The 24,423-nt window shown below is 37.6% G+C and overlaps 1 protein-coding gene across 5 annotated transcripts; it reads left to right on the top strand.

Moving 5' to 3' along the window:
- Positions 1-1,621: 1,621 nt before the first annotated feature.
- On the top strand, positions 1,622-23,611 carry dtna (dystrobrevin, alpha). 5 transcript variants are annotated; one of them, XM_079243518.1, is made up of 23 exons: positions 1,622-1,757; positions 7,763-7,830; positions 8,635-8,715; positions 8,798-9,011; positions 9,333-9,418; positions 9,928-10,082; positions 10,179-10,284; positions 10,796-10,962; positions 11,175-11,299; positions 13,058-13,141; positions 13,365-13,433; positions 15,436-15,531; positions 16,318-16,399; positions 16,711-16,805; positions 17,735-17,848; positions 17,963-18,059; positions 19,010-19,033; positions 19,325-19,484; positions 19,608-19,697; positions 20,103-20,202; positions 20,440-20,557; positions 20,686-20,724; positions 22,406-23,611. In XM_079243518.1, the coding sequence occupies exons 2-22, from the start codon at positions 7,764-7,766 to the stop codon at positions 20,701-20,703; spliced, it is 2,148 nt and encodes a 715-aa protein (XP_079099644.1). In that variant the 5' UTR covers positions 1,622-1,757; position 7,763; the 3' UTR covers positions 20,704-20,724; positions 22,406-23,611. The 5 variants fall into 5 exon arrangements, 4 of the variants coding, with proteins under 4 accessions (XP_079099644.1, XP_079099642.1, XP_079099645.1 ...); XM_079243516.1 differs by lacking the exon at positions 1,622-1,757 and adding an exon at positions 3,365-3,488; XM_079243519.1 differs by lacking the exons at positions 1,622-1,757; positions 19,010-19,033 and adding an exon at positions 3,365-3,488.
- The last annotated feature ends 812 nt before the right edge of the window (positions 23,612-24,423 follow it).

Genomic DNA, 24,423 nt, shown 5'->3' with positions numbered 1-24,423 from the left:
TTTGTTATCTTATATTCCTAAATTCTTTTACATTAAAAGTTTCAAAACGTTAACCTCAGTGTGAGTTTCAGTTTTTGTTAGTTAATGGGTTTTAAATTCAACATATCAAATCATTTTCTGTTAAAACTCTAAATAAATGTTTACTGCATCCATATTACAAGGAATATAAACATAATTTGGTTTAAATTTGCCATCTACTTTTCTTACGTTACATTTATGAGTTTAAGTGCAACTCATTTTTGTTTGTTTGGCGTTTGTGTAATGTAAATGTAATTTAACAAATCAGTTATACGCTAATTAGGACTTGAGTGGAAAGAAAATTCTAAAAATTTAGAAATTAAGAAAATGCTTTTGTAAGTACTGACTTGTTAATTCTAATTTAATTAGAAATACTACCTTATATTACCATACAACCTGATCCAACACATAGGGCAGAGTTAACATTGTATTTCATGTTGCTACGTTATGCACTTGATGTTGTGTTGTACTTTCCATTTTTTGTCCACAAACTTTATGGTGTTTCTTCTAGTGGCTGCCGGAAACAAAGATGTTCAAAAGATCAGGAGTTCACAACACTAGTTTTTGCAAGACTTATATCAAACATACACCACAGCAGCATCGTTCACCTCATTGGTTCTTGTACAGAAAAAAAATTCTCTGCCAGCTTCAGAGATTTTGTTGATTTTACTTTAGATCTGAAAACTCCTGCAAAGAACTCCAGTGTAGGCATGTAAATGGATTAAATCTTCTTTCTCTGTCCAAAAACTGGCCTTCCTTCTAAATTCAAAATCCAGAAGGATTTTTGGAGTAAAATCTGAAATGAAAAGTTCAAAAGAAGACTCATTGATACTCACACGAGTAATTGGACCTGACTGCATCATCATTGGTCTTCACTAAACTGTCATGAAGTGTTCATCATGTAATGGGAAAGAAGACCATTTGATTTCACAGGTTTTTGTTTTTGTTTTTTTTTTTAACTTATTATTTTACTTGCTAGCTGCTGATGGGCTTATTCTGGTTTGCCTTGGTTTTGGAAGTAGCACTCAATCTCAACTTCTTTAAAGTCACTCTCAGTTATTTTCAGAGATGTGATAACCATGTTGTGAAACGTCTTCCTCTATATAATCATCAAAAACTTCTTTTGTCGCAAATCTGTTGCAAGAATCTGTGAGATAAGCATCAGCCATCTTGATCCGTTATGATAAGAAACCAAACTTTCAAAGTAAGATTTATTGTATTATTTTCCTTTGACAAAAATAAAATAAAGTAAAATAAATAAAGAAAATAAAATAAAGAAAATGCACACTATGCAAGGGTTTAATGTAGATTAAATCATAATTATGACAAATCGTGATTGTCTGGCCTACATGATGCCATCCAAATATGACATACACTTATATATTTATACATATATGACTGTTCGTAGTATGACCCCGTAAGTTATATTTTTTCTTCTTTTTTGTCTTTTTTAATGCATCAAACTTTCAAACAGTGCCGTCACACTGGCGCATGTGAAGAGATTCCGCATTACGTCATCGCGGAGGCCACATATTGGAGGCAGCCGCTGCCTTGTTCTGGCCAGCCAGTGAGCTGCACGTAAATTTCCACAACACAAGCTTTGCGGGAGAGCGGCGCAAGAACGGCCGTTTCGTGCAGTGATGCAGCAGCCAACACCAAAGAAACCCTGACCGCAGGACACGACGGATTCCTGGTTGGAAAGCAGTGATGTTGTATGACATGCCTCGAAATAAATTCTGGTAAGTCTTGTGCCAGTGCGCTGCTGCAGCCACTGGAGGCAGGCAGGCAGGCAGGCAGCAGAAGAGCGACCTTAACCTACTTTGTCACTCCGAGAGAAATGAGTTTGTCAAGTTTGTTGCGATCAAACAGAGATGTGTTGGGGAAAAACGTACAGAGAACGCGTTGTTAATGCAGGTACATGTTTTTGTAACAGAAAAACCTTTGTCTCACGTCCAAATAGGCTTCTCTTGCGAGACAGGTGATGCATGAGCAGGGCATGCATGTTGCAGGTGCCTGTTGCCGTGTTCCCACTGTCCTGCTACTTATGTCCTACATTAATGTGGGGAGTTTGACAAGATATATATATATATATATATATATATATATATACATATATATATATATATATATATATATATATATATATATATATATATGAACTCCTGTTGATGGATTGTGTGTGTGTGTGTGTATATATATATATATATATATATATATATATATATATATATATATATATATATATATATATATATATATATATATATATATATATACACACACACACAATCCATCAACAATCAATTTCCTTTTAAGCAGAAGCTTAAATTGCATATGATCATGTTGGCTATCCCAGTTGGACAAGCAAAGACACACTATTATATATGCACTACAGTTTTTTCTATTTTTGTGACTTCACACAGTGCGCTCCTTTTTGTTTAAGCCAAAAACTCAATAACAGTGTCGTAAACTAAATCACAGCCCCAGCAACCATAAATTTGTAGCTGCTGTCAGGGTCCTGAAGTTTTTGCCTATTTGCAGCTGAATCCATGGTGATCATCAGGGGTTGACAGCAGACGAGAGCCCTCTAGCAGACGTGACAGGCTGGTGCCAGGCAGGCAGAGAAAACTTCTGTCATTAGCTGCGTAGCCGCTGCTACAGCATCAAAGTACAGCATCTAATTAACCTTAAGTCTTCATTATTCCTGTCAGGGGGACAGGATTTGGATGCCAGTGCAGTTTACAGTCTTGTGATGTAAAAATAATTCTGAGCAATCAGTGGCAACAGCTGTGATGAACTCTCGAGCTAGCCAGGAAGACTGCACTGTAACTCAAGTAAGTTGTGTTTGGTCATTTTGTTCACTGAGGAGGACGTAAATTAACAGCACTGTCCTCTATGTTTTAGTGAGCTGCAACAGAAATAGAGTTTAAATGTAAATACTTGACTAAAAATGCATTTTTGTTGTGGTTGTTTGACCGGATTTTTGGCCCACACAAATGCTGCATTTACAGATACTATGAGTCATTCCTGTGAGACCCTTGGCGGTGTTTAGCCCTACTAGTTCATCTGTACTCATGATGGCATGAAATGATTTGCTCTTTTAAGGGCAGTTATTTTCTAATACTGGGAGTGACAGTGCCACAGCGAAGAGAACAGAAAAGAGCAATGTTTGCTGGGTAGATGCCAGGAAAGAGGTTTGGGGTCTGCAACTAGAGAGCCAGAAAAGCTGTTCAAGAATGTGGGGCCTTCTCATTTGTAGTTAAAGATAGCGACCGCACACACACTGTATCCTGGCTTACAAGTTCTAATTTCAGATATCTTCAGTAAGGGACATCCACATGGGCAGATTTTGTTGTGTTGCTTGTCTGAAAGGTTGCGTTATGGACTGCTGTTTCACCGTGGACGGCTCGGCTTTGTAATAACTCAGCTCGGACCAGGGAAAACAACACAACTATGGTGCTTTATGAAAGGTACACAGATTATCTTTTTCCTTCATAGATGTACAAGTTGTATTGGCTGTGAGGTATAATATCGGCTTTTCAATAGATTGTATCAGTCTCAGTTGTTTCCATCACTGGAAACAGATGGCAGAAGGTCACATAGCTGGCACTTAGGATGCTTTTGATGCAGTACAGGATATCAATGTTTATCTGTAAAACTGTGTATATTTGTACACGTTTACATTAATTTGAGTGATAAATGGGCCAGTGTATCTATTACTTTCAAGATGACATTGGACTATGAGCTGCCTGCAGTGGTCTGACATTGCTATTTACTCTTCCAGCTTCATTCATCATTGCTTTATAACTGATTAGATGCCTATTTATTAGTTGTGCTGCTGCACAGTTGTTATCATCTATTCATAAAACAAACTATGAAAAAGAAAAACATTTTACTCTTCTGCAGAAGTTGCATTTAATAATTCGATCCTTTTTTATTCTGCTGTGTGTCTGAATTGCTGTCATGTGCAGTCATTTACTAAAACAGAACACTTAGTTCTGTGATTCTTGATTATTAGCTTTATCTCTTTTTTATCTAATGAATTTCAAAGGTTCCCACAACCATACTGGTTCCTGCACTGGCAAGACTAATTGAAAGGAAACAGAATTCGCTCTTGTTTATGTTTTAACAACAGATTGAATTCTTTTTTTCTGCACTGTGGGTCTTTGCAGCAGAATATTTAGGTCTACCAATTACTGTCAGAGTAATTTAAAATAGCATGCTTGAATGGTCATCTTGCAGAAAAGTGTTTTCGAGCCACTCGCCCAAGAAGTGTAACTGTGCACTCAACTATCAGCCCACAGAGCATTATCTCATGAAAGATATTTACTAGTGAAAAAACTTTTCTCGAAAAACTTTGCTTGTATGTAGTGGGAGGTGTTGTATGTGTGTGTGTGTGTGTGTTTCTTACAAATGGAGTGGCTGGGATCTTTGCTGCCATGGCAACAAACCACATGACTAGGTGTATTAGATTGCCTCGGACAGTGTGCAGTGAGCCATGGTGTGAGCATTCTTTCTGCAGCTCTGCCCCTTTCAAAGTCTTGTCATTGTCCACCTTAAGTTTTACTTAAACATTTTTGATAACCAGTGGGGTGTGACTGATTCAGGTTGCAATCTTCCTTAAAATTCTCTGAAAAGTGGGGTCAGAGTGTGAGTAGTGAGGACTGGATAATTTGCAGTATGGCACTATAGGGTAGAATAAATTGTGGGCCCCTTTTAGCCCCTTTCTTGTAAAAGTCGAAGTTTTAGAAACTCCAGCCAGTTATTTCCATGATATATATATTATGGTGATGTGTTCATTGGCAGTCTTTTTAGTTTGGCTGCTTTTTTGTGATCTCTGCAAACATAAAAACACAAGGGCAGATTATTGGGACTGTAGTAAATCATGTGTCTTTTAGCTCTATTGTTATTATGTCTGTCTAAATAGTGCAGGAGCTTACAGTGTTAGCTATTTATCTAAGATTGATTTAGTATCTGGGTCTGAAAAGTGAAGCCAATAAGGTGGTTCTATTTTTAAAAAAAAGAATGACTATAGTAAACATTTTCTTAATGAGTTCATGGCCAAATTCACATATTTTTTCAGAACTGAGATTGTGATGTGTGCTTGTGCTATAGTTACATACAGGTTATAAATTTAAACTCATATTACTACTTTGTTTGCAGAGAGATGTCTTGTCATTCAGTCAATCTAAGTGATCTACACATGGTTAAAGCTTGTTACGTACTCCACGAGAAGCAAGAACTGCTTCTCAAGGCTGCAAGAACAAGAAAAAACATATTTTTCGTCAGGTCAATACATACTACACGAGAAGCACGTCTGCAGCAGGGAGGGATCACTGCGGGGGGCGATGTTTGCTTTTATGTGCAATGAACCCGGTTGTTACCTCCTCCTGGCGTCTTTGTGTTCAAGATAACTCAAAAGGTTACAGACGAATTTTTATAAAAATTTCAAGAGTTGTTGGAAATGTGAAAATGAAGAACTGATTACATTTTGGTGGTGATCTGGATCCAGGAATTTTTTAAAAGGATTTTTTTAACATTGTGCTCGGTGGAGGTTTCCGGTCTCTGAGTGCTTTTCTAGTTTCGTATTTAACAAGCAACTGGGTCCGAGTGTTTTAACGGCACATGTAAAAATGTTCACTTTCTCACCACCTCAATCAGCTGTTTTATCAAAACAATCTGATTTACCTGCAACAGCAAAAACACGGAAACAGCAACTCCGCTTTTTCCGTGTTAACAACGCCCACCTCAAATATCCGACCAATCACACGGTACTTCTCGGAGCCCCGCAAGAAAAAAGTTCTGCCAGCTCAATGTGTCGAGAGCTGTCTTCAAATGCGTTCGCGAGAACAAAATGACGTCATTTTCTTCTCGGGGTCTCGAGAACAACAAAAAAATTCTCGCTTCTCGTGGAGTATGTAACAAGCTGAAGTGTTCTTTAAATATAATGCAAACAGATAACACTTTATAAAACACAGTTTGTTGCAGATGGGTGACATGCAGGGACAGTGAAGTGAAGAAAACTGTAAAAAAAAAAAAAAGGAAGCTTTGATTAGAAAAACAAACACAATAGACTAGAGAAGTGAGTGTCTCCATCTAATAACCTTCAGTTAGATTGGACTAAGATTTAGAGAACAAAGTGGCCACCTGGCTGCAGAGGAGTCCTCACAAGCCCACTTATGCTTCTTCCCCTGCAGCGAAAGGGATAAGGTGGGTGGATACTTTTGCTTTCCTAGCACCAGTCTTTCTCCACAGAGAGTTCAGCTCTCAGAATGGATGCAGTTCTACAGCCTTCTCCATTGTTTGACATGATGAGACAGTAGAAAGATCTACAGCAAATTTTAAGATTCAACCCTTTAACTGCTTTCTTTGGGGAAGAAATGGCTCCATTCAAAAGGAAGATAGCAGTAAGACTTGCTCCTGTCCCTTTACCCAGAGGCACACACAGGCTTTTTCACTTGTGTTTTGATGTGCAGAGACAGTTTAACATTAAGACTTCAGTAAAAGCAAGTCTTAGCATTTTTAAATTATTACTGTATCAATTTTCCATTCACATGTCCTTACCTTTAGATTAAAATGATTAATTGCAAGTACATGTGTGCCAGCCAAAATGAATTACATCATCATACAGTTTATATAGTCAATCAGTAATCTCAAGTTTGTTTTTAATAAAGTTTGATGCTCATTTAGTAAATTACAATCCCATTAAGCATTTGTTAGCTTGCTACTTGATGGGTGTGCATGATGTGCTCAGGTGCTCCACCTTCTTGCCCAAACATGCTTCTTCCTGCCTCCAAAAATAAAGATGACAGTAACAAAATGCCAAACTCAAGGCCTCAGAAATTTTCCATTAATTAATAAGTGATGTCACAGTGACTTTATCCATATCACCTGGAAGTGTAATCATTTCCAAATCCAAAGTGTATAATAAAGTAACAAAAAACATTCATTTTCTGGATAACATTGTGCATGAATCAGTGTCTGTCTATGCCAGTCAGAAGAGACTGGATGGTGTCAAATTTCAGAAAATACTTGTAAGATTCAGAGTTACTGGATCTACTCTGCAGTAGAAGAACATTTTTAATTCTCTGTCTTTTGAATCATTGGCTGAATTTCCCTTGGGCGTCGCAGCTTTGCAGCTTTTGTACCAGTCTCACCACCGGATCATGCAAATGTTCCATCAGATAAATGTATCTGTTAAGGACAAGCCTGAAAAAGTACTCAGAAAGCATCAGTTTCATTTGACTCATAGGCCAAAATCATCTTAATTTTCTATCGAGCGACAGCTGATGAAATCTTAGAGTATGTGGCTAGTTGAGAGTTGTCTAAAGCTACATTTGTTAACAAATGTAAGAGCAACGCTTAAATATTACTGTAACATATTCTATTAATTCCTATAAAAAATCTCTATTCAAAAAAAGATTAAATAAAATAGCCTCAATCATATTTATCTATTCCAGATGAGCTGAGAGACTAGAAACTTGTATTTCTACTGAAAATGTGTTTCAGATGGAGAATTTAACTATGTGAACTACATTAGCCCAACGGTAAGTATTTGAGATATGAGTTCTAAACAGATCTTTAAGAAATGGGCGGTGATACCTCAGAAAGTAGTTTAGTTTAGGGGTAAATTTATTCATAATAAAGAAATAGGAATAGCCCACTCTGTGACTGAACAATGCCAGATTGAAGCTAAACGCTGAGGCTCACAGGCTCTGACATTATTTTCTCTCTTCTTGATCAGAATGATTGAAGACTGCGGGCAGAGGGGTGACAACATGGCAGATAGAAGGCAACTGTATGTCGAGATGAGTAAGTGCTCAGGGCCACAGCTCAGCGTGATGTATGCTGGACCATTTCATTCACTGTCTATAAAAATGACAAATTCTTCTTTAAAAGTTTCATGTAAAGCAAATATCATGAAGATCAAGTATCTTCACTGACATCAACCTGATTGATTTTAAATGCTGACACATGCAGGGCTGTGTTTTTCCCACTATGTGAAGAGGGCACACACATTTTTAAAATTTAAATCATGATAGCACAATGAACCTTTATATGTCCTCTTCTTGCAGTCAAAGTTTAATGCAGCTTGTTTTTATTGTAGTTTCATTTATTTGCTCTACCTCTGTTGAACCTGTCTAATAGTTGGTGACAGGTGGGCTTTAACCAGACTACATTGCAATTTTCAGTCATTGACAGGTTGGAGCATACATTGTGCCACAATCCAACAAAGATTTTGAGAGTGCCTTTTATGCTATTTGCAGTAGAAAAGAAGCTAAATTAAATGATAGAAAAACATAAAATGCAAAAACTAAAATGAAAATATCAAAAGCTGATATCAATAAAAATCTGCAAATAATTGTGTAAACAAAATAATTAAAGACTGAGAGCTTAATCTCTCATCGTTTATTGTCATGTGTCTTGCAAATCATGAGCTGTGGCTGCAACAAGCTTTAAAGGATAATGCCAACGTTTCTGCTCTGAAAAAGGATACAAACACAGATACACACACAAAGGCACAGACAGGTTACATCTGCTCTTAAGCATTTTGGAGTTTTAGATGTCCTGTCATCTCACCTTTCCAGAGTTAATTAATGAGTAAATCTTCCTCAGGGGCTCAAGATTTGGATTCCATACGTTTGTCAACTTACAGAACAGCCTGCAAACTCAGATTTGTGCAGAAGAAATGCAACCGTGAGTTTACAGTCTACATTTATCTACATCATGGATTCATGTTTGTTCCACGTTTAAGGTCTCATACTCTCCCTGTTTCCAGTGCATTTGGTTGATATTTGGAACGTCATTGAGGCTTTCCGGGAAAATGGCCTCAACACCATGGACCTAAACGCTGAGCTCTCTGTAGCTCGTCTAGAAGTGGTGCTGTCCACTGTCTTTTACCAGCTGAACAAGCGCATGCCCACTACCCACCAGATCAACGTAGAGCAGTCTATCAGCCTGCTGCTCAACTTCCTGCTGGCAGCATATGACCCGTAAGTAACGTGTCACATGACAGTTGGCGGCCGTTGGTGTACTTTCATGTTGCAGGTTTTGACGTGACTTAATGAAGCATGACATATGAATGTGAAGTGTCAGCCAAAGAGGAGGGCAAAATATACCTCTTTTTTTGCCTCAATAATGTCACAACATGTGGGTTTCCACTGAAGGGTTTTTTTTTTTTTTAATTAAAATTTCTGTGAAAGATTATTCAAATGTGCCTTTTATTAAAACATTTCATAAATTTTTTTTTTACAGTCCCATTTAAAACAAACTTTAATCAAAATGTGACATTTCTTGTTTGTTGTTCATTTTAGGGAGGGTCACGGCAAGATGATCATCTTTGTTGTTAAGATGGCGCTTGCAACCATCTGCGGAGGGAAAATTCTTGATAAATTAAGATGTAAGAGACACCGAAACCTTTATCCTACATTTTTAATTGTGAGAAATAACAGGACGATCACCAATTTTCTTTGTAATAAATCAACTTATTGCCTCTGTGGACTTCACAGTTTCCAGTCTAAGGAAAGTATTACAATACAGCTTATAATACAAATCTATTATTATCTGTATTTTCTGATCTATTGTCTGTTTCTTTTTTTTGCTTGTTGTTTTTTTTCTTTTTCTTTTTTGACAAAGCAGCAGCACAGTTGCTCCTCATGGCCAAGAAAAGTCATTATTCATTACATGAAGGCTTATTACATAATGTACAAAATCTGTGGGAGTAGCAGCTTGTACGGGCAAAAGAGGAAGGCTCATGTGTTGATAAAACTGATCATTAAAGCTGCTTTATTTGGATTTGTTTTTACAAACAAGTGGCATAATTGTGCAATTTTGTAATTAACCAACTGTGGTGCAAACTGACAATTAGTTTGATTAATTTGTATTTCGTCTTCTTTCATTGGTTTGCAGATGTCTTTTCCCAGATATCAGACTCTGCTGGAATAATGGTACACTCCCAGTTTGACCAGTTTCTTCGGGAAGTTCTCAAATTACCTATGGCCGTTTTTGAGGGACCTTCCTTTGGCTACACCGAACAAGCAGCACGGGCATGCTTTGCGCAGCAGGTGAGGCCTCATTAACCACTGAGCATAATACCAGCAATCGTATTAGCATTGATGTTGTGCATGAATTTCACTCTCCTCTGTACCAAACCTCAACAGAAAACCGTCTCCCTCAACACATTCCTCGATACGTTGATGTCAGACCCCCCACCTCAGTGTTTGGTGTGGTTACCGCTCATGCATCGGCTCGCCAATGTGGAGAACGGTAAGAGACCACACAGAATATTTAACGGGAAAGCTTGTGGGCCTGGGAGGATGTAAAGTTCAGCTTTGCATCATAATCACACAATTAGTCAAGCAGACATACACACCATGAAACACACGCACACACACACTAGCGGTGAAGGTGAACTGCGGGGAGCTCACACACTGTCTATGAGTGTGCATGCTTGTGCGCATCTGCGATGCAGTCATCACAAACAACCTCCATATGAGCAGAAGATGCTCTGTCACATGTACACGCACAAATACAGCTCATCCTGAACTCTTTTGTGTGTTTTTGTTGAAACTGAGACGAGTGTCGTCAACAACGTGTCGTTGAACATGCACATCGGTCCCTGACTGAACGTAAATGAATCATGTCCTCTCTGCAATGTGCAAAATGTCTGTTTTTATGATCACATCTGTTTGTGTTTATGTGTTTGTACATGTATGTACATGCGTGTGTGTGTGTGTTTGTGTGTGGATTTGCCTGGCCCCTCCCCTCCTCCCTGCAGTCTTTCACCCGGTCGAGTGCTCCTACTGCCATACTGAGAGTATGATGGGCTTCCGCTACCGCTGCCAGCAATGTCATAATTACCAGCTCTGTCAGGACTGCTTCTGGAGGGGGCATGCCAGTGGTTCCCATAGCAACCAGCACCAAATGAAGGAGTATACGTCATGGGTAAGGAGAGGAGAGGGGAGGAGGGGTGGGGAGGTGCAGGCTAAAAGAGGTGTGTCTGCATTGGACCAGTCAATGTGGCTATTTTTGTTCTGCTTCACCACCATATAGGAATACTGCATATTCTATGCAGGTAACAGTATTACCATATTCATGTGTTTTGACAAGACATCAGTGTCCTTACAACTGGCTTGACACCTTTGTATTCCCCCTAGAAATCCCCTGCTAAGAAGTTATCCCATGTCCTCAGTAAGTCACTGAGCTGTGCGTCTAGCAGAGAGCCTCTTCACCCCATGTTTCCTGAAATGCCAGAGAAGCCTCTTAACCTAGCTCATATTGTGTAAGTTCATCTTCTGTCTTTTTTACCCTTTACGATGGCAAAAGTGAGGTACCTGTCGTGCAGTCTGGGAGTTGTCTTCAACTTCAGATTTTCTCTCTCAGCTGATCATGATCCTGTAGCCATCTCAAAGTCTGAAGGGATTCCAATCAATCTCTCGGGTCAGCTGATCAATGAAGTTTAATTGTAGTCCCGGTAATGGCGGTAATCTGCAAAAGTGCTACTATGTCTTCCTTGAGTTGCCTCTTGTTTGCTGTTAAATAATGACGCAATTGCAAAGCATTTAAGCACAGATTTTATTTCATTCTTCATGTACTCCGTATGATGTTTTCCCTTTATTCCAAACTTCATCTTTTATATTCCAAGTAGTTTAACAACCTTTCAATAGACTAAACCACATAAATTAATGACACATTATGACATGTAATACTTTATTATAGATATATATCAACAAATTTGATAAACATAATGAATCTAAAGACTCGTATCATTAAGTTTTTTGCTTTCCTGGAGTGTCCTTCTGATTGTCTCATGGCTACAGCCTCTTCCATAACTACTAAACTAACGATTGTGGTTGTCTTCAGCTTGTTATCATGCCGAAATATACTTCCAGTGCAACCCTCTGGCTGCTCCGATCAAGCACTGACCAAAACAAATAATACCAATTAGGTATTAATTCATTGTGATGTAATTTCCCCATTTACTTGTTTTTTTAATTCAAATGAGTAGTTGGACTCGGGGCTAAGTTTTGCTATGAGCAAAAATGTCTAACAACTTGTTAATTTGTATAGAAAAACAAAAAGAAAAAAGGGGGGTATCTTGCAAATCTAACATTGCCTGATTGATCAAAGCAGACTGGACTTTTTTGGAGGGGGACTTAAAAGGGGTTATGTGTAACCTTTTAACCTTTTAAAACTAATATTAGCAGCAGCAATGCAATACAAATCCAGCCAAAAGGTAGTGTAAACTGTCCAGTTCAATATCTGCATTTGGTAAAATGACCAGTTTGACTCAGATCAAATGCCTCTTGTAAGACTCTTTAACTAAATGTATGTTATTTAGTAGAGGAAAAGTTGGAAATTTAGTTGCCATTTTGTGTTAGTTTGCTTGTGCTGGAGAGCATAAACTGCACCATTTCACTGTTGTTTACAGGAACTTTACAGATTTGAACTAAAACACAGTACTAATACACCATATATTTTCTGTAAAGTAATATCTACTGAATTAATTTGGACTTATTTCCCAGCAAAATATTTTCATGAAATTATTTTAAAAAATGTGTTTTATTACCTTTTTATGCTGTAAATGTCATGCGCTGTAACCTTGTCTTAAACTGCTGAACGGACAGTAATAAAGTATTCTTTTCCTTGTTCTTTACTTTCATGAAAATAGAGACACGTGGTGAGTTTGCTTTGTTTACATTTTTTGTAGTTTTGAATACATTTTTAACAATATAATCAGCCATATGTTGTCATGTAGAGTCGCTGTTGTGAACTTCTGTCTTGGCACCTGCTGTGTTTGTTAATTTACTCATTCATTCATTCATTTAGTCTACCATGTCTTCATACGTGACACGTAACTAATTATATTTGTTTTCATATTCTAATACATGTATTATCTACTGATGTGAAAAATCAGGTTATACAGCTAAAGGAAACCCACAAAACAGAAATATAAAAGAAAGAAACACAGGCATTGGCTCTTCAGTGCATAAAGCTACCTGTCTATTTGGATTGAAAATAACATTTATTTCCCATTCAGGCCACCAAGACCTGTGAATCTCACCAACGACTACTCATTCTCCCACTCCATGCCTACATCAGGGAACCCTTACTCCACCAAAAAGTGAGTACAGCTACTCTAATTACGGATGTCCTGGATTTCACAACAGATCTTTTTAGTGTGCCATATTCCCTAAAGGCTCTGCACCCTGTGAACCACTCTGGCTTTTATTTTCTTCCCTTTATTACCCACAGTGTGTGTGTTGATGTGTGCGAACAAGAATAACCATTTGTGGATAACCATTTTTATGGCTTTTTGAGCTGAATCTAAATGGCTTGCCTTACAGCAAGAATAATGATGTTGGGCAAAGAAAGCCCCTGACTGGGGCTGCTCCACATCTATTGAAAGGGAAAGGGTAAGTGACACAGGTGTTCCCATGAGAATGTCTTTCCACTGCAAATGCATGGGAGCTAATATAGATAACAATCACTGAGTATGGACCAGATTGCTTATTGTCCTCAGAAAACTAATAAAAAAAAAAGCTGCTTTCTTATAGAGGTTTTTCATGGGGATTATTTGCCATTAGTTTGGAGTGTCTCTAACAAGATTCCATATACACTAACTCACAGCTCCTAATATACAGTATGTGTCATTGAATGCTACATTTAGTGTCTGCAGTGTTCAAAAGTCAACAGTAAACTCCCAGGCACATTGTAAACAATGTTTGTGAATTGACAAACAACTGGATGAAATAGGATTAACTTGTTCTTTAGCTGCGATGAATGTTATATTTTGGGAGAAAAGGGTTTTGTTGAGTTTTCTAATGAAAAGTGTTTCAGCTTCTTTGTACCTGCACCTGAGACTGTGTTTCTTTATGGAACAGTACTGCCTTTCATGGCAGCCTTGTAGAAAAGCACACATGCAATGTGATGAGTGACTGGTGTTCCTTAGGTTGGTCTTTACATACGTGCCAGAATATTTGACATTGCAAAAGGCTATTTTTACAGGCTGACAAGTTTATATAGTAAGGGGCTCTGAGGAGATGTGTAAACAGTAATTCAAGATTATACACAGTCATCATTCTGTAATGAAAAAAAAAACTATAATCTTCTTGGTAACGCTGTTTATTTTCGGTATGTAGTTGGCCAATTCAGTTTTGGGAATGAGCCATCCAACTGACCATGAAAATCCAGTTTTGACATTTACCATACTTACTAATATACTTGTTTTAATTATGTGTGCACAATTATAATGAATGCCTTATGTATTTCGCATTTGTGTGAAAAGTCGTTTGCACGTTCACACAAATAACAGCATGAGCTCTCTTATGCCCCCTAGTGGAATCATTCGGTAATAAGTACAGCACCTGATCAAGAGAACCATTACACTCAGAAAGGTGGTTGATCATGCGAATGTGAGGTTAAAAAGCAAGTATAGTCTCTAATTGGTTGTTGCTAGAGATAAAGTACTGTGTTCTCCTATGCTAGCTGTCTATTTCATACATACCTTGATTTGAATGAGAAACTATGAGAATTGACAGCACAATAACATTTTTTAAATTTGACACAGAACACTCAAAATTGTCACTCGAACACACATATTTAAGACCCCCATGGCACATAGTTTACAAATAATAGAGTTATATTTCCTTTAAATACAGTAGTATAACTGTAAAATTGTTTATCGCCCTTATGAGACATTTAACTAGTATTTTATCGAAGTTCATCTATAGCTGAAATTTAGTTATTTCTCTGTATCTAAAAGGCCTCACGTTTAGGTCAGTATCAGCTTTGTTAATTATTATTAGCTTGTTGTTAGCACATACTGTAGCCACAATTTTCAGCTTCATGTATACAACTGGCTTTAAATTGAGCCATAGAATTTAATTGGTGATGAAATGGAAACTGGGTTTATAATACGTTTACCTTTTCTTTTCATATAAAATACACTTACTCTCATCTTGTGTTGTAATGCTTTGTAATGGCACCTCGCATAGTTTCTGGATTTGTTTAACGTTTAAGTTTGCTGGAGCTATACAAGAAAGGAGTCTGCATGCTTCTGCGTTGATTCATTGAATTACACATAATGACTTTCTGTAGTTTAATTATAAACCAGAGACCAAGTGATCTCTGCAAGATTTAAGCAGTGTAGTTTATAGTTTTTTTTTGTTTTTTTTTACTAGGATTGTCTTCAGTTATGCTCCTAGCCTTTATCAGCGGTCCCTCTCCCAAACATAGTATGGCCTTGTTTCACTCTAGTCACCCATGAAAAGCTGCTTTTCAGCCACTCTCCTCCTCTTCTCTTTTGTTTTGTCCTTTTCTTCCTCAGTTTCCCATCCCCTCTTCCCCGACTGTCCCTCTGTTGTCTACCTGTGTAATGTAATGTCTTGTGTTCTGTGAAACCCTGCGCTGTTCCAGGTTGAAGTACAACCTCGATGTTGCTGATAGACTTGCAGACGAACATGTTCTCATTGGTCTCTATGTGAATCTGCTTCAAAACAACCCCAAAACATGGTTAGTTGGTGAGCTGCCGTGTTTGTCAAAGACCAGCAGAAACTATGTCCTCTGCTGAACCGCCACCTCATGGCCTGTGCCCTAACCTTGAATACATCTGAGTGTGCTACAGTCTTAACACTGCATGCTGTCCAATAGCATACAGGCTAGTCTCCATGACCTTTGATATTTCTGTCAACTCATTATTTTCATTCAGTGAAGTCTCAGACACAAGTATTAAATTTAAATGTTCTTATATTTGTGGAATTGTTGTTGAATAAATATAATTTTGAATATAATTTTGAAAAACAAAGGCAGGCAGATTTAAGCTGTTTAGTATATCATCAAATGATTATGACAGATTTAATCAGAAATGAGTTTGCCGTGTTCTCCCGTTGTTTCAGTGCTCAGTAATGCTGATGTTCAAGCTGAAAGTGCATACAGTGTGATGTTTAAGGGATTCCATGCTGATGCGGCTAACATCATTTCTTCTTTTGTGACTTTATCTGCTGCATTTTCGCGTGCATTTACACACCTACATTTCTTCTCTGTGCTGATGAAAAGGTTGGATTTGCAAAAACAAAGCAATTTATCTTTTCACCATCACTTTCACACCACAGACATTCATTAATTCTTTTGTGGTTTCAACTAGCTGAGAACCATTTTATGGTTTCTGAGGTGAAGGTGTTCTAACAAACTAATCAGACATTGTTTTTGCTATCCCTTTTACATATTCAGCATGTGTAGAGATTTGCTCTCTTAATGGTGTCATGTTGTGATTCCCATGTCTGTTTTCCTCCCGATCAGTCTGTTGGAGAGCAGTAACCATCAAGACGAGGAGCACAGTCTCATCGCCCGCTATGCTGCTAGACTGGCTGCTGATGCTGCGGTGAGATATACAGTTTATGAGACATTTATTGCACATAGATATCAGAGCATCTTATGCTGTCGCCCAGCGCCACAAACCTGTCTTTTGATGACATAAAGGATTTAACATACGTTACTCCACATTTGCCATCAAGGTGGTGATCATTTTTAAGCAGAGCTGTACGGCAGTTCATGCTCCCATCGGGTCTTGATGGATGGCTGGAGACTTAACTGCTTTGTTGCCTCCCGTGAGATATGAGACAATCTTGTGGATGACATCACCCAGAGGTAAAAGCAGCTCACGTGATGCCTCTTGCTTGGTTTCATCAACAGGCTCAACACCAGAGGGTCCCCACAGACTTTCCCTGTTCTCTGGATGCCAACAAGCAGCAAAGGCAGCTGATTGCTGAGCTGGAGAGCAAGAACAGGTTAGCGATGACCACCTCCATAAGCTTTTTCAGTTTGTTTCTGTCGAAATAAACTGTAACAATAAAAAGGATCCTGAAGTCAGTCTTAGAAAGCAGTCAATGGAAGAAATTGCTGTTGTGATTATTGTTTAATTATGATCCAGATGATAATATGATTCTTCAGATGGTCACAATGTGCATAAATAAAATGTAAGCCAATTAAAAGAAGGCAAAGTAAAGCAAAATCAGACATATTTAAGGCGCTTTTTATGTGAAATTCAAAGCTTTAAAATTAGTACTCAGAAATAATAAGACTAAAGCAGTATAGGATTCAGCAAAGTCCATGAAAATTTAAACTGGAATATTAGATAATCCGACCAAAGTGGATTCAAGGTGGAATTACAAGTACATAAACTAGTTGGTATAAAAGCAGTTGTGATTTGTAAACTTAGCTTCTTTTCACTGATACATTATGATCCAATGTTGTTTCACGCTAAATTATCACGTGGATTTTTTAGCTGTTTTATTTGCAGGACACTGATCCTGTGAATTCTGATGCACTGACACATCTGTCCGCTACTCTTGCTGTAACAAGTCAGACCACTGGAAACTATGTCTCAGCTCACTGGTTTAGCCTGGAACACAACCATTTTGGTCCACTTCCACCATGTTTACATCAACAGCTGTTTGTTTAGCTGAAAAGACTGTGGAAGATGAAAAAATTTTTTGAAAAAGTACATTACCTACAAGGCCAGTAACCAACATAATTCAATGTTTACAGCATGTTACTGCTGCCCCCTAGTGTAAAAAGACATACTTTTCAGATGTAAACACTTTAATTATTGTCTGAGAGGTTGTTCTGACACTTATGACAAAATTCACATTACATGTTTTGTGTTATGCCAGAAATACAATATAATGTGATGTTTTCACATTTGTGCTCATCACAGGGAAATCCTACAGGAAATCCAGCGGCTGCGTCTTCAGCATGAGGAGGCATCCCAGCCACCACCTGACAAGGGTCAGCAGAACCCAACCCTGCTCACTGAGCTACGACTTCTCAGGTAACTTCCGCTTCTTTAATTCTCCAGACGAATGCAGAGAGCTGGTTCTGCTGACGTTGCTGTAGATTACATGAACATAAACAATTTGTGTGGACATCTGCTCTATTTTTGTAGGCAACGCAAAGATGAGCTTGAACAAAGAATGTCGACTCTGCAGGAGAGTCGCAGGGAACTCATGGTGCAGCTGGAGCAGCTAATGATGCTTCTCAAGGTACCACAGATGTGCCTTTCATCTGCCTGAGTACAGGGCGCTCTGCTCTAATACAACATACAGTTTACATGTCTTCATGATCACTGGAGGAAACAAACATTCTGTTTCCCGTTTGGAGCAATCACATTTACATTTTCGTCCCAATTTGGTGCAAGAATAGAATGAGTTCTACTGCAGTTTGGATGCTTACATAACAAAACATGGGTGTGTGCACTCTAGCTTGCTTTTTTTTATAATTATTTTCAGTGCAGGTGTTAAACAGAATGGCCAAATAATATATTTTCACTGTACTACAATTTTATTTTCACACACGCTTTCCACTTATTTTCTTTGAAATTCGGGAACCCAATGGCTTGCATTGTTTTCATTTTATAGCAGTGGCCTGTTAGTCAGTTTCATTCTGGTGTTTGCATTCATCAGTGCAAACACAAGTCGTTATTTTGTTGTTGTTTTTCTGTTGATCCTGTTGAAATACTCTTAATCGATTTTAAAGCTGAAGCAGGCACCAGCTTTGAATTTATTTGGCATTTCTTTAACAACTACAGGAACAAGAATCAATTCTTTTCTATTGTATATCTCTGTTAGTTGTTATGCTATGCCCATATTGCTGTACAGGAGTTCAAATTGAGGCATAAAGATATGTGAGAGCAGCACATTGAGGCAACATGCCTAATATCTTTTAGCATGGATGAAATTTGGCCAGGAAAACTGTCGTTTTGTTTTTTTTTCCTCAACAAGGGGATGGGAGTTCCTCAAAGCCCATGTTAGAAGCTTACCATACTGGCTTAAGTGGGGAGGATATCAATCTAATTAGCTTAAAAAGGATCAATGCTAATCCATTAAACTTGCATGAGGAAGCCACATGCTTGCCTTGTCTTTGTGGGAACACTGATTGGATTATCTTCAAAACGTGGTTATTATTTTATAAGCTGTAAAATATTGTTTTTCAGCTGGAAGAAGAATGGAAACAAGCTGTGAGTGTGGAAACTGAGACCTGGATGCATGTGTGTCAAACTGCTGTTTTCTGTGGTGCGACATGCGTTTTAATGGCATGTGGTGTATCGTTGAATTGCTGATTTTGTTTCTTATAAAACTTAAACCAGCTTTTGTGTTAGCTTAAAATAATACAACTAATTAAACAGTGACACGTTTTTTGCAGTGTTGTTGCTAAAAGAGTTTTTCCTACAAGCAGTCTTGTCATTAAGCCGTAGTCTTCCCTCTGCACAGCAACACTGTTAACGTTGAAAGGTTTGCTTGTTCTTCAGACTCAGGGTCCCGGCTCTCCACGTTCTTCCCCCAGCCACGCCATCGGCCGGCCGATCCCAACACCGATCCACTCGGACTCAGCTGGCACCACTCCAACTCACACACCTCAGGACTCGCTCATGGGCGTGGGAGGGGACGTTCAAGAGGCGTTCGCTCAGGGTAACACTATGACACATGTTTATTTCCTTGCTGGAATCTGTATGTTGTCACTTTTTTTTATTTACTTATCTTTGTAGCAAATGATTTTATTAATATCTACTCACCTATTTATTAATTCTATAGGTCCTAGGAGAAATTTGAGAAATGACCTACTCATTGCTGCTGACTCCATCACAAACACAATGTCATCGCTGGTTAAAGAACTCAATTCAGGTAAAAATCTTGTGTTTGCTGACTGTCTTTCTAAATATTAGAGGCCATCTCTTTAATGAATCTCATTGTAGTACAATCCTGACATCTACCTCCCTTTTTACAATTTCCCCATGGGAATATTAGCTTTTTTTAACCAATCTAAACTATTTGCATATAAAAACATAGTTTATGATACATCTAAATTGAAAAGACAATGAACAACATAAGTTTTTAATAAAAATTAGTAATCTTTTTTTTAATTTTTCTATCTTTTAATGTTTCTCCTTCACAAATTGTTCTGTAAGTTGCTCAGACAGTGTGGGTACACATAGTCTCAAAAATATATGAGGCTTACATATTTTCTTTTCATAAATTAATGTTGTGCTTGTTTATACATTTGGTTCGAGCTGACTGTTTTTTCCACAGAAGGTGGAAGTGAGACTGAAAGCATTGTGGACTCTGACTATGGACGTTGTGACCTATTTGCCACAACCTCTTCAGATCCTTTCTTCACTTACAAAACAAGGTATTTATCTACGTGTATGCAGCATGAACACATATTGCAATCAATGCAAAGCAGTCTCTCTGTTGCTCATACATTATTGCAGATGTATACATTATTAGGTAGGTCATATTGATGCATTCATTCACAAGTAGCAGCTTTGTGTTGGAAATGATTGAGACACAGCAGTTTTATAAACTCATAGAGATTTTTTGGGCTTTTTTTCTTTTTCCTCTCTTGTCTCGTTTTGAACTTCATCAGGCCTGCTAGTTCTGCAGAGGACGAATGCTTTGAGAACAACCTGGAGAAGCAGCTGGAGGACGAACTCCAGCTCGAAGAACTGGTAAAGCACAGGCGGGAGACGGATAAAACATGTATGGTGAGTTACTGCTTTCTGAAACCAGAATGAAAGGTGAACGTTAATATTGACTGTGTGCTGTGGACAATAAAATAACTTCTGTTCTAACCTGCTGTTTGTGTTGCTGTGGTTTCGACGCTGTTGTACAGGTCACCCTGCAGCAGTGACTATAGATGTCCAAGTGACTGGTAGGTTCCCTTTGTCTTTCAGTTGTTTAGGAAATAGTATTTGATCAACTCTTATGCTGTGTGAGTGTGTGTGGATGCTGTGATGGACTGGTGACCTGACCAGGGTGTACCCTGCCTCCCACCCAATGATTGCTGGAATAGGCTTCAGCTTCCGGTGATCCTGAATTAGACTAAACAGTTAAGAAAATTGATGGATTATGAAATGAATTGAAATGGAAAATACTTTAGAAATCCCCAAAGGGAAATTCAATATTGTAGTATATAATATTTAATTTGAGGAGGTTTTGTTCCGGAGGCTGATGGCTGCTGGCAGGAATGATCTTCTGTATCTTTCAGTCTTATAACTTTATTAAGTTAAGTTAAGATAACTTATAACTTTTTCAGTTTTATAACATCTAACCAAAGCTTACATAGTGTATATGTCTGCATGTTTGGATAATTAAGAATTATAGAATTTCTTACTATCAAAAACAATTTTTTTGCAGGTAGAAACAGTAAATGATGTGTCATGTCTTAGTTGTACACTTATTTGCTTTCTTAAAGTGTGATTACTTGTGTTATTTACCATACAGAACCAATATGTCATCTCAGATTAGTGACTGCTTGCATGTCAGCCTTCTGTAGTCAGTTTGACAACTATAAAGTCAAATTCAGCAACTGAAGATGAAGGCAGTTAATATACACTTAGCAGAAAAAGTAAGAAAATCTCTCTTTGATTGGTTACTTTTGTCCTTTATTAATACTAAATGGTGTTGCATTATAAATTGCTGGAAAGCCTTTTTAGTCACCTTTACAACGAGGGATAACTTGTAAGGGTTATGTGTCTGTGGAATGAGTAACACAGCTAAACATGTAGGTTCTGCCCCTGAAAAGTGTGCCAAAACCCCTTCAATATTCTGCTGTATGCATTCACTCTTATTTTCAGTTTCTTGGTGGGTTGGATGGTTGCATTCTCCCAGAGTATTAATGGAAAACCAACACAATTTGACAATTTGTATGTTTTGCTCGCTTAACACTGTCAGGATTGTCAGTGGCATGTAGGAGCGCGATAAGCAACCACAATAGATTGGCACCTCCGCCTCATGCTGGTTACCAGCCTGGCTACATTTTGCTGTGGGATGGCATCCTCTCATCCAGGAGCAATTGAAGGTCAACCAGCATGGTTTGTGCTGGTCACTTTGGCAAATATAGCACACTCAAGCTGATCCCACAAGTGTTCAGTAGGATCGAGGTCTGGACTCACAGCAGGTCATCCATCCTCTCCAATTCTGGAGCTACTCTGTGATGGTTCTGGCTGTGTCAGGGAGAAAGTTGACATCCTGAATGATGGCGTTAGGGCTCAGATTTTAGAGATATAAGATCACAACTGGCACCAGAATCTCGATTTTGATATATGTCAACAGTTATGTGCCGATCAAATTCTAGGTTTTCTGAATGCTCATGTTGGGTTCCTAAAAATACAGAATACAGGTTTAAAAGTATGATGCTGGCACTTTACCTTTTGAAATTTCCATGTGGGATAAATAAAGTATTAAAAGTTGTCAGTGGGATATTTCAAAAACCTAATATCAGATGATTTTATAGAAACTATTATCATGTGTTTTTCATATATCCAGAATATTCTTTCTGTAGAGAACTTCAGTGGCCTCGTTTTTGTAACACAATTTTTATTTTTTCACAGGTGAACTACATGTAAAGCAACAATAGTAGAAGACACTGGAGGAGACAACAGTAAAAGAGCACTGAAGACGTGGAAAACTTGATTTTCGCTAAATCCAACCATAGAATACATTTATGTAAAGATATATTTTTTAACCAAGCACATATTTAAGGTAATACTGTGAGCTGATGTAAAGAGATTAATTACTGAGCTGTCTATACCACAGGTGCCATACAAAACACATAATTTGGGGTAATTATTTCTTAATTTTATTCTTTTTATATGAGTTGTCAAGCAAATACACTGTTAGTGATGGGTGGTGAACCACCTTCTTTTAAAGTCTTGAGGTTGTGAACAAAGTGAACCAGGTTTAAGTGTTTATTGTCTCGTAATTTTTCATAACAAACCTGGCGTGTCATTACAGCTGAAGTTATAAAACGATGAAATTTAAAATATATATGTGTTTCTGTGGCCAGGATACATGAAATTTAACATTATTTCATATATTTCTTACTGCTGATGTTAAGTTGCTTTTATATTCATTTTGTTCAGCTTTTTTTCCTCTTTTTGTTTAGTAATTTTATTTTATTGAGAACAGGCCAATCAAATGCATTTATTTAATTTGATATGTTAGTAATAATAATGCACATTGCCTTAGCTGACTGGATGACTTCTTATTGCAGTTCATTCTACCTGTCAGTGAAGCATGTAGCTTACAACAAAACACACCTGCAACAATGATGGGTGTCTTCAGCCAGGTTAAAATCTTTGAAAATGATGATGGGAGGGCAAAAACGTGTAGAAGGTTTTAGATATAAATGAGTAGTTTTAATGTCTGGAGGTGTTTTAAAATGAATGTAAAAAAAGCAACACAGAAACATCCACATTGTCAGATTCAAAGATTTACACTGGCAAGGGCATTGAAGAAACTGTGTTTACTGTCAGTGGTTTATGAATTAAGGTTCAATCATAGATCATTTAGGATTGTTTGAGTTTTATACAAATCTTCGATGTGCACACCATCACATGCATATTATTGATGCTTTGTGTGTCCAAAATTTTACCCAGTCACTTTGGTAAAAGTGGCAAGCCAATCTCAAATTATAAAGTTGTGAAATATATCAAGTTTGATTTTTTATTTTTTTTTATTTTTTTAGCAAGTTCATAGCAGTGATTTTGCATGGTGGTGATGCATAATAAAGTGTTGACACAATATCACAATTTTCACCTATGAACTTCTTTTCCTTTATTTATTTTTCTGTTCCAAAACAGCACACTTCAATTGGCTCGATCTGGCAGTGCACATTTATTACCTGTCATAAATGCACTGTTGACTGCCCTCAACCTATTGTCTATAATTCATCACAGAGATTCACAAGCTGTGATAACATAAAAGCAGCCACCCAGCACCGAATCTCATAGCATATTAAAGAGATTTTTGTTCTTTAATTTAGGCCAAAATGAATGCATCTGTTATTGGAATTTGGTCGTTTTTCTTATATTCTCGGCTTATTTCAGACTTCAGTACAGTCAAATGAAAAATTATTTTACCAAACATCCACAGCATCCATCACAAATCTTTGTATAAAGATTTCTGAAAATGTGACATGGCTGCATTTTTTTAAATTATGCGATTTTTTAAAAACTTTATTAAAATAGTAGTCTAACTGGTAAAACGATTAATTTTGCACCTAGGTGAGTTTTGCTCATTATCAAGTGAATTACTGCCACCTGGTGTTGGACTAGGAGAAGTGTAGCTCCAGCGGTGAAAATGAAAATTGTTTAATCAAAACTGCAAACTTTGTGGTCTTTTTTCCTAATCAAAACTGAAATTACCGTTAACTTGAGATTGTGATCTACACAAAATAATCTGGAAAATTTATTATTATTGTTATTATTATTATTATTATTAATAATAATAATAATAATATTAATAATAATAATAATAATAATGGTCCATTAAGAGTTCAAAACAACATATATATTTGAAAAAATAATCAATTTAAAAATATAAGGAGAAGCTTAAACCAAACCTCATG

The sequence above is a fragment of the Telmatherina bonti genome (genome assembly GCF_933228915.1).
Source record: "Telmatherina bonti genome assembly, chromosome: 7".
In the NCBI taxonomy this organism is placed as follows: Eukaryota; Metazoa; Chordata; class Actinopteri; order Atheriniformes; family Telmatherinidae; genus Telmatherina; species Telmatherina bonti.
This window is presented reverse-complemented; position numbering and strand designations above follow the sequence as displayed.